Below are 15,647 nucleotides of genomic sequence, written 5' to 3'. Positions count from 1 at the left end.
GGGGGGCCCAAAACTGGATACAAGACTCCAGTGTGGCATACCCCATACTGATACAGCTATGCCAGGAGAAGTGTGTATTTCCGACATGGCCACAGACACCTCTGCGATGAGATATAGCCCCCCACCCTTGCTTCTTAGGGGTCAGATTAACCTCCAGAATCGGGAATTTGGTGCTTCCTTTCTTGAGTCTGACTCCGCAAGATAAGAATTAGAGCTGGTTCAAATTTTTCAAAATGAATTTTTGTAAAAATATTGTCAACATGTTTCCAAAAAAAGTTGTTGTTTTTTTTTAACAATCAGAAATGAAAAAGATTTTTTTTTCATTTATTCCCCCCCTCCTTCTTTCTTCTTCTCTGGAGCTCTTTGAAAAATTATAAGTGTGTCTTGGGGACATTTCAAAGAAAAATAGCATTTCAAATCTTTTTGCAAAATGGGTCTTAGGAATCAAATGACAAAGCTCAAAACTTTTTTCCTTTTTAGTTTTCATTATTTTCATTAAAAAGTCAGGAAAAAAGGAAGTAACACACTTTTCAATGCAATTTTTCATTTTGAAAACATTCATTTTTGGTTACAAAGAAAAAAGATTAGATTGACACATTTCAACTAGTTCTACTTTTTTCTTCTTTCAAAAATGACTGAGCATCATCTGTGTTGCTTTCAACAATTATTGAACATGGAAGAGGGGAGCTCATTGCATAGCTGGGCGTGTTCAGCACTTTGGGGAATCAAGCCCAAGCCGTCTCTGCTTCAGTCATCAATGAATGACCCCCCCGAATCACTGACCACTGCTACACTTGTTGGTCTAAATGTGGAAGGACATGGCAGAGTAAGCAGTTGTCAGTGAGTGAGAGCCTCTCTCTGTCTTCTGCACACAAACCACGTCTCACCTACATGTACACATCAAGACTGAAATTTGGAACAAACGAGGCTTTTGAGATATCTGAGCACAACAGCACATCTACAGTTTTCTTAATTGGTGATGAAAACCCGTTAACCTCCTCCCCCCACTGCTGTTACTCAGGATCTGTCTACACTTAAAATGCTACAGAAGCAGAGTGCAGCTCTAGAGTGCAGCACTGAAGCACTTCAGTGTAGACGTGCCGCCTACCCGAGAGGTGTTAGCTAAAATTCTTCCGTCCACCGAGTACTATCTACACGGGGGTTAAGTTGGAATAGCTGCTTCTTTCTAGAGTGTTCATTTTTCACACCCCTGAGCTTTGCCTATGTGAGTTTTCAGTGTAGATGGGCCTCAGAGAATTCAAACTCAGCTACAGGGAGTGCAAAGAGATCGTCCCAGAACAATCCACCTTTAGCAGCAAGGAAACAGGAGAAAGTGTTACTGCCAGGAGTATTTCCATGTTTACCAGTAGCGCTTCTAGCGGGAAAGCGCAGCTTCCCTTTTGGTAAAAGATGGAGATTGGGAGAAAGGCAGCCATGAGCAGGAGCTTAATCTTGGTTTTCATGTTTCTTCCAAAGTGGGGCGGAGGAGTTAGCAGCTCTATTTATACCATTGGTCAGATCTGACATTACAAGCCTGATTGTCCAAATCCAACGCCGAGATTGTCAAAGAGACCAATGGCCTTTATCAATAAGGAAATTTCAGAGAGTTCATTCAACTCCCTCTGCATTATGGCTATATGCGTCCACGCTGATCCACCTGACCATTGGTCTCAGGATTTGGGCTTGTGAAGAGATACTGATGTAATATAAAGCAACCTGACAATAAAATGTATCTTGAGTACTCACCTCAACAGCATTTCCAGCTTGATCCAAGACATTCTGCAAGGAAATAGAACAGGATCAGGTAATTCCCAGCTTTCTCCAATATCATTTCATGTAGCTGATTCTTGACAATGACAATAGCTTTACCAGGCCTGGTCTATACTAGGAGCACTTTGCCAGTATAGCATATTCCCCCCAGAGTGAAATAAGGCCATGTCTACTCTACATAGCATAGCCCCGGAGTAGATACTATGCACGCCGACAGAAGAATTAGAGCTGGTTCAATTTTTTCAAAATGAATATTTGTAATAAAATTGTCAATTTTTTTCCAGAGAACAAATTCATTGTCTGATAGAACAAAAAAAATGAAAAAATTGTCATTGTTTCATTTACCTCCCCCCTTCTTTCTTCTTTACTGGAGCTGCTTGAAAAATTATAGTATCTTTTTGGGCTATTTCAGTGAAAAATGATATTTCAACTCTATTTCCAAAAATGGATTTTGAGAATCAAAGGATACAACTCAGAACTTGTATGGGTTTGTTTTCATTATTTCCATTGAAAAATCAGAAAAAAACGCTTGAGCCCCAAAGAATGAGACCTCCTGAATTGCTGACCACTACTGCACTTGTTGGTCTAAATGAGTAATGGATACGGCAGAGTAAGAGATATCGAAGCACAATAATAGATCTAAAGAACATTCCTAATGCCTGACAAAAACTCTTTAACTTCCTCTCCCCACTAGTGCTACTCAGGGTGTGTCTACACTTAAACACTACATCAGCATAGTGCAGGGCTACCGGTGCACCACTGCAGAGCTTCAGTGTAGACACTCGATACAGTGATGGGAGGGGGTTCTCCCATCGCTGTAGGTAATCCACCTCCCCTGGAGGCGGTAGCTAGGTCTAGGGAAGAATTCTTCTGTAGACCTAGCACTGTTTACACAGGGAGTTAGGTCAGGATAACTGCTTTCATGTAGCTTTGCTGATATGAATTTTCAGTGTAGATGGGGCCTCAGAGAATTCAAACTCAGCTAGAGGGAATGCTAAGAGACCATGCCAGAACAATTCACGTTTGGCAGAAAGGAAAGTGGAGATATTTAAGTTCATATTTCACAGTGAAAATCTTCATTATAATAGAAAGTATTATTAATAGTAGTACTTTCATGTTTAGCAGTAGCGCTCCTACGGGCAAAGCACTGCTTCCCTTTCGTAAAGGATGGAGACAGGGAGAAAGGCAGCCATGATCTGAAACTTAATCTTGTTTCTTCCAATTATGAAGTCCACAATGAGGCTGGGGAGGTTTAACAGCTCTATTGATACCATGATTCGTGTCTGACATTAGAAGCCTGATTGCCCAAACCCAACACCGGGATTGTCCACGAGATCAATAGGCTTTATCAATAAGAAAAGTCAGCGTTCATTTAACTTCCCTTGTAATATGGCTACATGCTGTCCCTAGTGTTTCTGAGCATGGCCTTTATGGCTTGTAAAGGGGCTGTAATCACAGCTGGCCTTATGACCACCAATTCTTAAAGCAGCACCTGAAACTCCAAATTCTGAACATGATGGGAAACCAGACCAATGAGAGAGAGACTAGGATCACCAGGGATCTCTCACCGAATACAATTGCTAACCCTAACCATTAAGAGAATGGACTTCCGCCATTTAATCTGGCCTCTGACTGTTAAAAGTATCAGGGTAATATAACAGACTCTTTAAGCAAAGTGAATTTGCAGTACTCACGGGCACAGCACCACTGACGCTGCTCACCACTGTCCTGCCTCCAATGGAGCGACCTCGGTTTAGCCTGGAGCATTAACTCCAAGACAGGAATGCTGATTTACACCCATTTGGAATCTGGCCCATTGACTCCAGTGAAGCTATGGATCATTTACACCAGAAGGGGATCTGGCCCCTCTGACTTTACTGGAGCGATGGTTGATTTACACCTGGCGATCTGTCTCCACTTACTTTGATAGAGCAACACTAACTTACACCAGCTTGGGATCTGCCCCTTGTATAGATGAGGCCATGTATGTGATTGCCCACGGTGATACTATTATCTCCAGTCTCTCGCATGCAGAATGACAGGATTCCCAGTGTATCACAGCTCACAGTATGTATGAGTCCACCTGGGAAGTGATTATAATGAACGGAGCCCACAGGAACCCAGTATAATGGGAGCATTGAAACTGCAAAGAACACTTGGATTAACACTTACATGACCCATGGGACTTGGAAGCCCATTGCTTTGTGTTTAGCACCAGTCTTTGAACATGTGTCCAGGGTACTCCAATTATCCATAGGTCTCAGGGTTCGGGCTTGCTAAGAGGTACTGAGATAATATAAAACAGCCTGACAATAAAGTAAATCTACAGAACTCACCCCAGCAGCATCTCCAACTGGTCTCGCGACACCCTGTAAGGAGATAGCTAGGAGTTACTTCACCCTGCTCTTTCTCCAGTATCATTTCAATAGCTGATTCCTCACAATGGCAATAGTTTCCCAGGTCGGTTCTACAGTAGGAGCGCTTTGACAGTAAAGCGATACCAGTATATTAAGTATCAGGGGGTAGCCGTGTTAGTCTGTATCTACAAAAACAACAAAGAGTCTGGTGGCACCTTAAAGACTAACAGATTTATTTGGGCATAAGCTTTCGTGAGTGTGAGGTTTATACTCACGAAAGCTTATGCCCAAATAAATCTGTTAGTCTTTAAGGTGCCACCAGACTCTTTGTTGTACCAGTATATTAGTGCGCTTTTGCGCATATTCCCCCCCCCGCAAAGCAAAATACGGCTATGTCTGCATTGCACTGCATTGCCCCTGCTGTGCATGCCAACAGAAGGGCTTTTTCTGCCAATATAGGCACTCCACCTCCCTGATCGACTTTCGGTATGCTGACAGAATCACCCTTCTAGTCATGTGATCCTTTTCGTTGCCCTCCCCTGGACTGGTTCCAATTTGTCCACATCCTTTCTGTAGTGGGCGGCCCAAAACTGGATACAAGACTCCAGTGTGGCATACCCCATACTGATACAGCTATGCCAGGAGAAGTGTGTATTTCCGACATGGCCACAGACACCTCTGCGATGAGATATAGCCATCCTACCCTTGCTTCTTAGGGGTCAGATTAACTTCCAGAATCGGGAATTTTGGTGCTTCCTTTCTTGAGTCTGACTCCACAAGATAAGAATTACAGCTGGTTCAAATTTTTCAAAATGAATTTTTGTCAAAATATTGTCAACGTGTTTCCAAAAAAAGTTTTTTTTTTTTTTTTAACAATCAGAAATGAAAAAGATTTGTATTTTTTTCATTTATTCCCCCCTTCCTTCTTTCTTCTTCTCTGGAGCTCTTTGAAAAATTATAAGTGTGTCTTGGGGACATTTCAAAGAAAAATAGCATTTCAAATCTTTTTGCAAAATGGGTCTTAGGAATCAAATGACAAAGCTCAAAACTTTTTTTCTTTTTAGTTTTCATTATTTTCATTAAAAAGTCAGGAAAAAAGGAAGTAACACACTTTTCAATGCAATTTTTCATTTTGAAAACATTCATTTTTGGTTACAAAGAAAAAAGATTAGATTGACACATTTCAACTAGTTCTACTTTTTTCTTCTTTCAAAAATGACTGTGTTGTTTTCAACAATTATTGAACATGGAAGAGGGGAGCTCATTGCATAGCTGGTTGTGTTCAGCACTTTGGGAATCAAGCCCAAGCCGTCTCTGCTTGAGTCATCAATGAATGACCCCCCCGAATCACTGACCACTGCTACACTTGTTGGTCTAAATGTGGAAGGACATGGCAGAGTAAGCAGTTGTCAGTGAGTGAGAGCCTCTCTCTGTCTTCTGCACACAAACCACGTCTCACCTACGTCTCATGAGCAGGAGCTTAATTGTAGTTTTCATGTTTCTTCCAAAGTGGGGCGGAGGAGTTAGCAGCTCTACTTATACCATTGGTCAGATCTGACATTACAAGCCTGATTGTCCAAAGCCAACGCCGAGATTGTCAAAGAGACCAATGGCCTTTATCAATAAGGAAATTTCAGAGAGTTCATTCAACTCCCCCTGAATTGTGGCGATATGCGTCCATGCTATTCCACCTGACCATTGGTCTCAGGATTTGGGCTTGTGAAGAGATACTGATGTAATATAAAGCAACCTGACAATAAAATGTATCTTGAGTACTCACCTCAACAGCATTTTCAGCTTGATCCAAGACATTCTGCAAGGAAATAGAGCAGGATCAGGTAATTCCCAGCTTTCTCCAATATCATTTCATGTAGCTGATTCTTGACAATGAGAATAGCTTTACCTAGTATAGACCCTATACTAGGAGCACTTTACCAGTGTAGCATATTCCCCCCAGAGTGAAATAAGGCCGTGTCTACACTACATAGGATAGCCCTGGAGTAAATACTGCGTGTGCCGACAGAAAGTCTTCTGCCGATATAGGAACATCATCTCCCCAATCAATTTTCAGTATGACGACAGAATCACCCCTCCGTCGGTGTAGCTGCATCTAAACTGGGGATTCTCTGGCATTGCTGTGTTGTTGCCCAGGAAGGATGATTTTTTCACACTCCAGCTCAAATATCTCTTCTAGCAGAATTTTGTAGCATAGACCAGCCCGCAAAAATTGTCAATATTTTTGTCCATAATTTTTTTTCATTTATTTGACAAAATCAGAAATGAAAAAATAATTGGATTTTTGATTTCCCCTCCCTCCTTCCCTTTTTTCTGTAGTTTTGGAAAAATTATAAGTGTGTTTTGGGGGGATTTAAAAAAAATGGGTTTCAACACTTTTAGAAAAAGGTGACTAGAAAATTATACAATAGAACTCATAACTTTTTTTCTTTTAGTTTTAATAATTTTCATTGAAAAAATCCAAAAAAAAAACCCCAGAAAAAACAAATTTTTCCATGAAATTTCTTTTTAAAAAATTAATTTTTAGTTAAAAAAATAGATTAGTGACAAATTTCAAGTAGTTCTACATTTTTCTCCTTTCAAAAATGGCTGAGAATCATGTTTGTTGTTTTCAACAAATATAGAACATGGAGGGAGGAGTTAATTGCAGTTCAGCACTTTTGGGAATCAAGTCCAAATCCTCTGTGCTTGAGCCCCGAAAGAATGAGATCTGCACTTTTCACTAATTATGTAAGGGAAATGGCATGATCTAGGTGAAATTGGTATAATGTGTGTGCAGAACTGGTTGAAAGACTGGGTATCAGTGGTTCTTTGTCAAGCTAGGTGGGCGTATCTAGTGCCGTTCTGCAGTGGTCACTCCTGGGTCCGAGACTATTCAATATTTTCATTAATGACTTGGATAATGGAGTGGAGAAAACACTTATAAAATGTGCAGATGACACCAGCTGGGAGGAGTTGTAAGCACCTTGGAAGCCAGAATTAGAACTCAAAACAACCTTGACATATTGGAGAATTGGACTGAAATCACTGAGAGGAAATTCAATAGAGAAGTGCAAAGTACTTCTCTTAGGAAAGAAAAAACAAATTCACAACTACAAATAGGAAATACTTGGCTAGGTGGTAATACCCTTGAAAAGGATCAGGTTGTTATTGTGAGTCACAAATTGAATATGAGTCATCAATGTGATGCAGATGTAAACCCAGAAGAACTTTTGCCAACGTAGTAACACCACCTCCCTGAAAATGTTCAGTAAGCCGACAGACTCGCTCTCCTGTCGGTGGAGTTACATGTAGACTGGAGAAACTATGTTTTTTTGGTTTTTTTTAAATGACAAAAAATTTCTCACGGTTGCTTTGCCACTCAGGGTGAGGGGTGGGCAATCAAAAGCCAATACTCAAAACATATTTTGTTTTTTGGTTTTCATTCATTTATTCTTTTCCATGAAAATTTTCATTTTGAAAAAACAAAATCATTTCTGGTTAAAAATAAGGTGTTTTAGGTGAGAAATTTCAACCCACTTCACTTTTTTCTCTTCTCAAAATTGGCTGAGAAACCTCTGTTATTTTCAAACATTTTAGAGAATGGGCGTGGGGGAGGGAGTTCTTTGCACAGCCCGGGACGTTCAGAACTTTTGGGAATCAAGACCAAGTCATCTCTGCTTGAGGACCCCAAAGAATGAGACCCCCCCCCCAAATCGCTGACCACCGGAGCACAAGTTGGCCAGATGTGTAGTGGAAATGGCAGAGTAAGCTAATGTCAATCAGTGAGGATCTCTCTATTTCTCCAGCACACAAAGCACTTTGAACTGTATGGACACATCGAATCTGAACTTTGGAACAAAATGCGCGTTGGGGATATCGAAGCATAATAACAGATCTAAAGAATTTTCTTAATAAGTGAGGAAAACCCTTTAATCTCCTCCCCCCATTACAATACTCAGCCAATTCAAACTCAGCACAGTGCTAAAACACTGTCCAAGAACAATTCACCTTTGGACAGAGAGGAAAGCGGAGGTATTTCAGAGTCTGTCACAGAGAAAACCATCATTATAGTAGAAAGTCTTATACTGCTAGCAGTGATGGCATCTTTACCTGCGCGTTGCTTGTCTTTGGGGAAAGGATGGTGAAGAGGAGAACGGCAGCCACAATCTGGAGCTTCATCTTGGCTTCTGAAAGGTTCTTCCAGGTCCTGATATCCCCAGTGTGCAGCTGGAGGGTTTAGCTTCTGTATTTATACCATGTGTGGTACGGGACATTACAAGCTTGATTGCCCAAACTCAATGCCCGCATTGTCGAGGAGACCAATCACCTTTATCAATAAGGAAAGGTCAGACACTTCATTTATCACCAAAACTCACCCTGTGGAATCTGATTTCTGCTTCCAAAGGCCAGGATCCAACTTCAGCTGGAAGAATGAACTATTATTCTCCCTAAACTTGATATCAAAGTGACTTATCCTTTCCTTTCTAGCATGGAGAAGCAGAACCTGCTTTATCTTCTTCATCTTCCCCAATCCCCATGCCCACAGTGTCTGCTAACAAATCAAATATGCCATCCCTAGCCCTGCAGCCTCTCAATTACTCCCAGGCCCTACGGCTGTTCCCTTGAAGGGGCAATGAGTCTGATCTTACCCTGCTCGCTCAAGCCCAGCATCTTGTACCACTGGCTCTGTCCAGTAGAACTAACAAGTCTGTCTTTACCCTCCCATTATTGCCCAGCCTGTGTAGCCTGCAACTCCTGCCACTTTACTGACCTGTTCAGGTCATGAACATTACTTTTTTCCCTCTGTGAAAGGCCTGCCCCCCACATTGGAGATGTGTCTACCATGGGTGCAGATATGGCCCCCCATAGCTGAAGTATCTGCCAATCTTTCATATCCTTAACCTCCAAAACCTCTGCAAAGAAGAGCAGTGCTATTATCCCTCTCTTAAAGATGGGAAACTGAGGCACAGAGCTACTCAATAACATAATCAAGGTCACACAGGAGTCTGTGACACAGCAGGGGATTGAGCTGTGCTGTTCTGAGTCCTAAGCTAATGCTCTAATCACTGGACGACCCTCCCTCCATAACCTGAGTCCCAAAAGCCACCCTGGAGGCATGAATACAGCAAGTAATAAAATCAGAGGCGCTCCCAAGCATGCTCAGAGACATCAGTGGAGTAGGCTTCCATTGGTTGTACTCAGCTCCTGGTTTACTGGCTGACAATAGTGTAGCAAGAGAAGGCTGAGAGTTATCCAAGTTTCCCCATTGCATTAGCCGATGTGGGAGAATCTGCCCCCAGGAAAGTCTCATCCTTATCCGTAACAGTTCGACATTGGGGTAAGACCTAAGCCGCAGGTTTTTAATCCTTCCAACATTTGCACATAAGCACCAAAGAGAGACAGAGCAACGTCAAGTGAGTCAGTGGAGCCGGTGCTACAGACTGTTTGGTGGATCCTGCTTTTGGTTTAGCAGTGTTGTGTTTTAGTTCAGCTGAAACTGATTCCTGGTCAGTTTAGGATAACGCAGCATAAACCTGAGTTGAATGGAAAGAAGAGCCTCCACACAGGGGTTTTCATGGTTGAACTAACTCTCATTAAAATCCCACCATTGGTCAAATAATGGAGCTTTCTTGTATAGACAAGGCCTGAGAATCTGGGCCTCTGTTTTCTCTCTCTCTGCTCACAACCAGGACCGAATCCTAGTACAACAAAGAGCTACTGAGGCCCCTCTTTGCCTCTCTGGACACACCATCTTTCACCTGTCGCCGACGGCATTGCTATGTTGGCACAGCTCTTTCATGCAAGAGCTCTTCTGAAAACACATCCACACCTGACAGCCTGTTCTCCCTGTCTGCCCTTCTTCATCTCTGGCAGGCACCGATCTCACGCTGATAAGAGCCAGGGGTTCTGCTTCCTCCTCTTAACGACTGACTGTTCCCAGTCTTAAAAACCAAGTGAATTGTGCAATCGATAAACAATAGGAGCCTGTTTAGAGTCTGACCAGCATCACCTCAGAACAAGAGCTTTAGCCGTTTGCCGTTTAGAAATGATGATATAACAAGGATAGTCCACGTCAGCCAGAAAGGACATTTCTTAGGCCACGTCTACACTACAAAATTATTTCAACCTAACTGAATGTCAGCATAGAGCCACCGCCGTTATTGAATTGCTTGTTGGTGTGCACATTTGGGTCTTTACATCAGGGGTGCGCGTCCTCACCAGGAGCGCTTGTATCAATTGTATTGTCAGTGTGGGGCATTTTGGGATGGCTCCTGAAAGCCAGTAACAGTTGATCTAACCAACACATTGTCTACACGTACACTGCGTCAACCTAATTACATCAACCATAACTATACATTGTCCCAGATTGAGGTGTCATTAGAGGAGGTTTTGGAACAAATTGATCAATTAAACAGCAATAAGTCACCAGGACCAGATGGGATTCACCCAAGAGTTCTGAAGGAACTCAAATGTGAAATTGAAGAACTGCTAACTGTAGTCTGTAACCTATCATTTAAATCAGCTTCTGTACCAGATGACTGGAGGATAGCAAATGTGAGGCCAGTTTTTAAAAAGGGCTCCAGAGGTGATCCCAGCAATTACAGGCCTGTAAGTCTGACTTGAGTTCCGGGCAAACTGGTTGAAACTGTAATGAAGAATAATATTGTCAGACATATAGATGAACATAATTTGTTGAGGAAGAGTCAACATGGTTTTAGTAAAGTGAAATCACGCCTCACCAATCTACTAGAATTCATTGAGGTGGTCAACAAGCATTTGGACAAGGGGGAATCCAGTGGATATCGTGTACTTAGATTTTCAGAAAGTCATTGACAAGGTCCCTCACCAAAGGCTCTTATGCAAAGTAAGCTGCCACGGGATAAGAGGGAAGGTGCTCTCATGGATTGGTAACTGGTTAAAATATAGGAAACAAAGGGTGGGTATAAATGGTTAATTTTCAGAAAGGAGAGCGGTAAATAGAGGGATAGAGCGCCACTCATCTCTGCTCCTAGTCCTGCCCTGACTGCCAGCCACGCACACAGGGATCCGCTACTAGCTGCCGGGCCAACACCTGAGGTCCTGTCTGGCAGCTCCATGCCGGGGCATCAGCTCTCAGCCCTGCGTCTGGGGATCCACCCCTGCCCCCAGCTGTGACCCCAACCTCGGCCACCTTACCACTGTCCACATCACCCCTCCCTAAGCTGTGACCCTGCTCCCAGCTGGCGGGGGGGGGGCGGTGACCCAGACAGGAGCAAGGGGGGTGCGAGGTAAAAAGTTTGGGGACCACTGATTTAGGATAACGCAACATAAACCTGATTTGAATGGAAAGAAGAGCCTCCACACAGGGGTTTTCATGGTTGAACTAACTCAGATTAAAATCCCACCATTGGTTATAATGGATCTTTCTTGTATAGACAAGGCCTGAGAATCTGGGCCTCTGTTTTCTCTCTCTCTGTCCACAACCAGGACCCAATCCTAGTACATCAAAGAGCTACTGAGGCCCCTCTTTGCCTCGCTGGACACACCATCTTTCACCTGTCGCCGACGGCATTGCTATGTTGGCACAGCTCTTTCATGCAAGAGCTCTTCTGAAAACACATCCACACCTGACAGCCTGTTCTCCCTGTCTGCCCTTCTTCATCTCTGGCAGGCACCGATCTCACGCTGATAAGAGCCATGGGTTCTGCTTCCTCCTCTTAATGACTGACTGTTCCCAGTCTTAAAAACCAAGTGAATTGTCCAGTGGACAAACAATAGGATCCTGTTTAGAGTCTGACCAGCATCACCTCAGAACAAGAGCTTTAGCCGTTTCCTGTTCAGAGATGATGATATAACAAGGATAGTCCACGTCAGCCAGAAAGGACATTTCTTAGGCCATGTCTACACTACAGAATTATGTCCACCTAACTGTATGTTGGCATACAGACACCGCAGTTATTGAATGGCTTCTGGGTGTGCATGTTTGGCTCCTTATGTCAGGTGTGCGCGTCCTCAGCAGGAGCGCTTGTATCAATTCTATTGTCAGTGTGGGGCATTTTGGGATGGCTCCTGAAAGCCAGTAACAGTTGATCTAAGCAACACAATGTCTACTCTGACACTGCGTTTACCTAATTACATCAACCATAACTCCACATTGCCCAGGGAGGTGGGGTTATTAAGTCGATATAGAGAGGCACTTATGTGCCTCTCTATATCGGCACATATGTGCCTCTCTATATCGGTGAGAGCCAAATTTAAATGAAGACATTTACACAAGCAGGTCGACACAGGGCAGCTTACGTTTACTTGACTGTGAGTGTAGACCAGGCCTCATAGCAGGGGCACTATTTACGGGGGGGAGGGCAGGGCCCTACCCCTCCCGCCGAGTTTCGTAGGGGACGTCAACTCACCCTAGCCCCAGATGGAGCTCTTAACCGGAACAGCTTGAGTGTGGGATGTGATGAGCTGGGAACCTGGGAGCAGCAGAGCCTTTGGGGCAGGGAGTTTGTTTATAAAGAGAGGCAGGGTGATTAAGTTAACAACAAGATTATTATTCAAGTAAATTCAGGATCATTAGATGATCCTAAAGGCACTGCCTGGCACGTCAGCTAAAAGATCGGAAACAAAGGTTAGGAATGAAGATGGGAATGGAGAGAGGTCAATAGCGGTGTTCCCCAGAGGTCTGTTCTGGGACCAGTGCTACTCAACATATTCATAAATGATCTGGAAAAAGGGTACGCAGTGAGGTGGTAAAATTGGCAAATGATACGAAACTATTCAAGACAGTTTAATCCAAAACACACTGTGAAGAGTTACACAGGGATCTCAGAAAACTGTGTGACTGGGCAACAAAATGGCAGAAGAAATTCAGTGTTGATTAGTGAAAAGTAATGCACTTGGCAAAATATAATCCCAGCTATACATGTAAAATGATGGGGTCTAAGTTAGCTGAACCCATCAATAAGGAGACTTTGGAGTCATTAAAAATCAACAGAGGGTCCTGTGGCACCTTTAAGACTAACAGAAGTGTTGGGAGCATAAGCTTTCGTGGGTAAGAACCTCACTTCTTCAGATGCAAGACCCACGAAAGCTTCTGCTCCCAACACTTCAGGTGCCTCTGTTGCTTTTTACAGATTCAGACTAACATGGCTACCCCTCTGATACTTGGAGTCATTGTGGAGAGTTCTCTGAAAACATCTGCTCAATGTGTAGCGGCAATTGAAAAAGCAAACAGAATGTTGGGAATCATTAGGAGAGGGAATGATCATCAGCGAAAAATATGATATTGCCTCTATATAAAACCACAGAACGCCAATGTATTGAATGCTATGTACAGATGTGGTCGCCCCATCTCAAAAAAGATATAGTGGATATGGAAAAGGTACAGAGAAGGGCAACAGGAATGATAGGGGTATGGAACAGCTTCTGTATGAGGAAAGATTCATAAGACTGGGACTTTTCAGCTTGGATATGATAGAGGTCTATAAAATCATGACTGGTGTGGAAAAAAGTTTGTTGACTCCTTCACATAACCAGGGGTCACCCAATGAAATTAATAGGCAGCAGATTTAAAACAACACTAAAAAAAGTATTTCTTCACAGTCAACATATGGAACTCTGCCAGGGGATGTTGTGAAGGCCAAAACTATAACAGGGTTCCAATGAGAACTAGATACGTTCATGGAAGATAGCCATTGCTGGACCTATTATACAGGGTGGGCAGGGATCCAACACCATGTTCTGCATGGTTGCCAGAACCTGGATGTGGGCAACAGGGCAACTTGATGATTGCCTGTGCTGTTCATTCCCTTTGAAGCACCTGGCACTGGCCACTGTGAGAAGACAGGATACTGGGCTAGATGGACCTTTGGTCTGACCTAGTATGGCGGTTCTTATGTTCTTATATAGAACCCAGATATATCTGCTCCCCGCTGTAAGCTGATAGACCCCCACTCTCCTCCCAGAGCTGGGATAGGACCCAGGAGTCCTGACGGAGTCTCTCTCTCTCCACAGAGTTAGTAATAAAATAAGAATATATGTTAAAAATTTAAAGCTAACCAGTGTCCCTTAAGTGACTTGCCACAGGATGTCAGAACATGTTGTTATTAGAGGTGTGTGGGTCTAATATTTATTTCATTTTCTTTCTTTTATAATGGAAAGAAAATTATTGTCAGCTAATTGATATGTTATCTGTCAAAAAACTAGTTTGCAAGTGCCTAAGTAGCCCCATGAATCACAGGAAAAGTTGCCCCCTCTTCCCCACACACCAAAATTGGAAATGGCGCCCCTACCTTGGCGTGGGTAACTCACCCTAAGAGGATTTGCAGCAGGAGGTTCTCAGGATCACTCCTGCTGATTCCTCACTATGAGGGAGACTTTTTTCCAGATTCTAGCAGGCTGTGCAGCTCCTGGTACTCTAGGGTTTGAGGTACATGACTGAGCCCCAAGTCCCTGCCTTTTCAGTACTTACCCGGTTATTCCCAGTGGATCTGTGTGGCACAGAGCTGGGTGGTATCACCAAATAGCCCAGGGAAATCATGTCGGAATTCCCATACCGGATCAGATTATTATAATTATTTATTATCTGTATTCTGGTAGTGACTAGAGGGCCATATCAGGACCCTATTGTGCCAGGCGTAGCATAGCCGCAGAGCGAGAGACGGTCCCTGCCTCACGAGAGACAAGGGCCCCGTTGTGCTGGGTGCTGCACAGACACACAATGTATACAGGCAGAAAAGACGGTTACTCACCGTTGTAACTGTTGTTCTTCGAGATGTGTTGCTCATATCCATTCCATTAGGTGTGTGCGCGCCGCGTGCACGATCGTCAGAAGATTTTCTACCCTAGCAACACCGGCGGGTCGGCTGTGGAGCCCCCTAGAGTGGCGCCTTCATGGCGCTGAATATATACCCCAGCCGACCCGGCGCCCCCTCAGTTCCTTCTTGCCGGCTACTCCGACAGTGGGGACGGGGGGCGGGTTTGGAATGGATATGAGCAACACATCTCGAAGAACAACAGTTACAACGGTGAGTAACCGTCTTTTCTTCTTCGAGTGCTTGCTCATATCCATTCTATTAGGTGACTCCCAAGCCCAACTTAGGTGGTGGGGTCGGAGTGAGACATTGCTGTGTGCAAAACCGCTGACCCGAATGCAGCATCGTCTCTGGACTGCTGCACTAGTGCATAGTGAGCTGTAAACGTGTGGACTGATGACCAAACCGCCGCTCTACAAATGTCCTGGATCGGAACATGTGCCAGGAAAGCAGTCGAGGAGGCTTGGGCCCTCGTGGAGTGAGCGGTGAGGTGCGGTGCTGAGACGCCTGCCAGGTCATAGCAAGTCCGGATGCAAGACGTAATCCAGGAGGATAGGCGTTGTGAGGAGACCGGTGAGCCTTTCATTCGGTCGGCCACTGCAACGAAGAGTTGCGTCGTCTTTCTAAAGTGCTTTGTGCGGTCAATATAGAAGGCCAGGGCCCTTCGTACGTCCAGGGAATGCAAACGTTGATCCTGGCGAGTGGCATGTGGTTTGGGATAAAAGACCGG

At 43.9% G+C, this 15,647-nt stretch overlaps 1 protein-coding gene across 36 annotated transcripts in view; it reads right to left on the bottom strand.

Annotated features, from left to right (window-relative positions):
- The window catches only part of LOC128827008 (isoniazid-induced protein IniB-like), a 93,056-nt gene that overhangs the window by 21,912 nt on the left and 55,497 nt on the right, over window positions 1-15,647 (bottom strand). For 31 of the 36 annotated variants that reach the window (XM_054010656.1, XM_054010657.1, XM_054010664.1 and 28 more), the window contains 2 exons: window positions 4,107-4,139; window positions 1,747-1,779 (listed from right to left, as the gene is read on the bottom strand). In XM_054010656.1, the coding sequence (XP_053866631.1) occupies window positions 1,747-1,779; window positions 4,107-4,139 (66 nt within the window). Of the gene's footprint in view, window positions 1-1,746; window positions 1,780-4,106; window positions 4,140-5,907; window positions 5,941-15,647 lie in introns of all 36 variants that reach the window. The other 5 variants (XM_054010668.1, XM_054010692.1, XM_054010682.1 and 2 more) reach the window with 2 other exon arrangements.

Source organism: Malaclemys terrapin, chromosome 21, assembly GCF_027887155.1.
Source record: "Malaclemys terrapin pileata isolate rMalTer1 chromosome 21, rMalTer1.hap1, whole genome shotgun sequence".
NCBI lineage: Eukaryota > Metazoa > Chordata > Testudines > Emydidae > Malaclemys > Malaclemys terrapin.
Note: the sequence above shows the minus strand (reverse complement) of the source record. Positions and strands in the feature narration are given on the sequence as shown.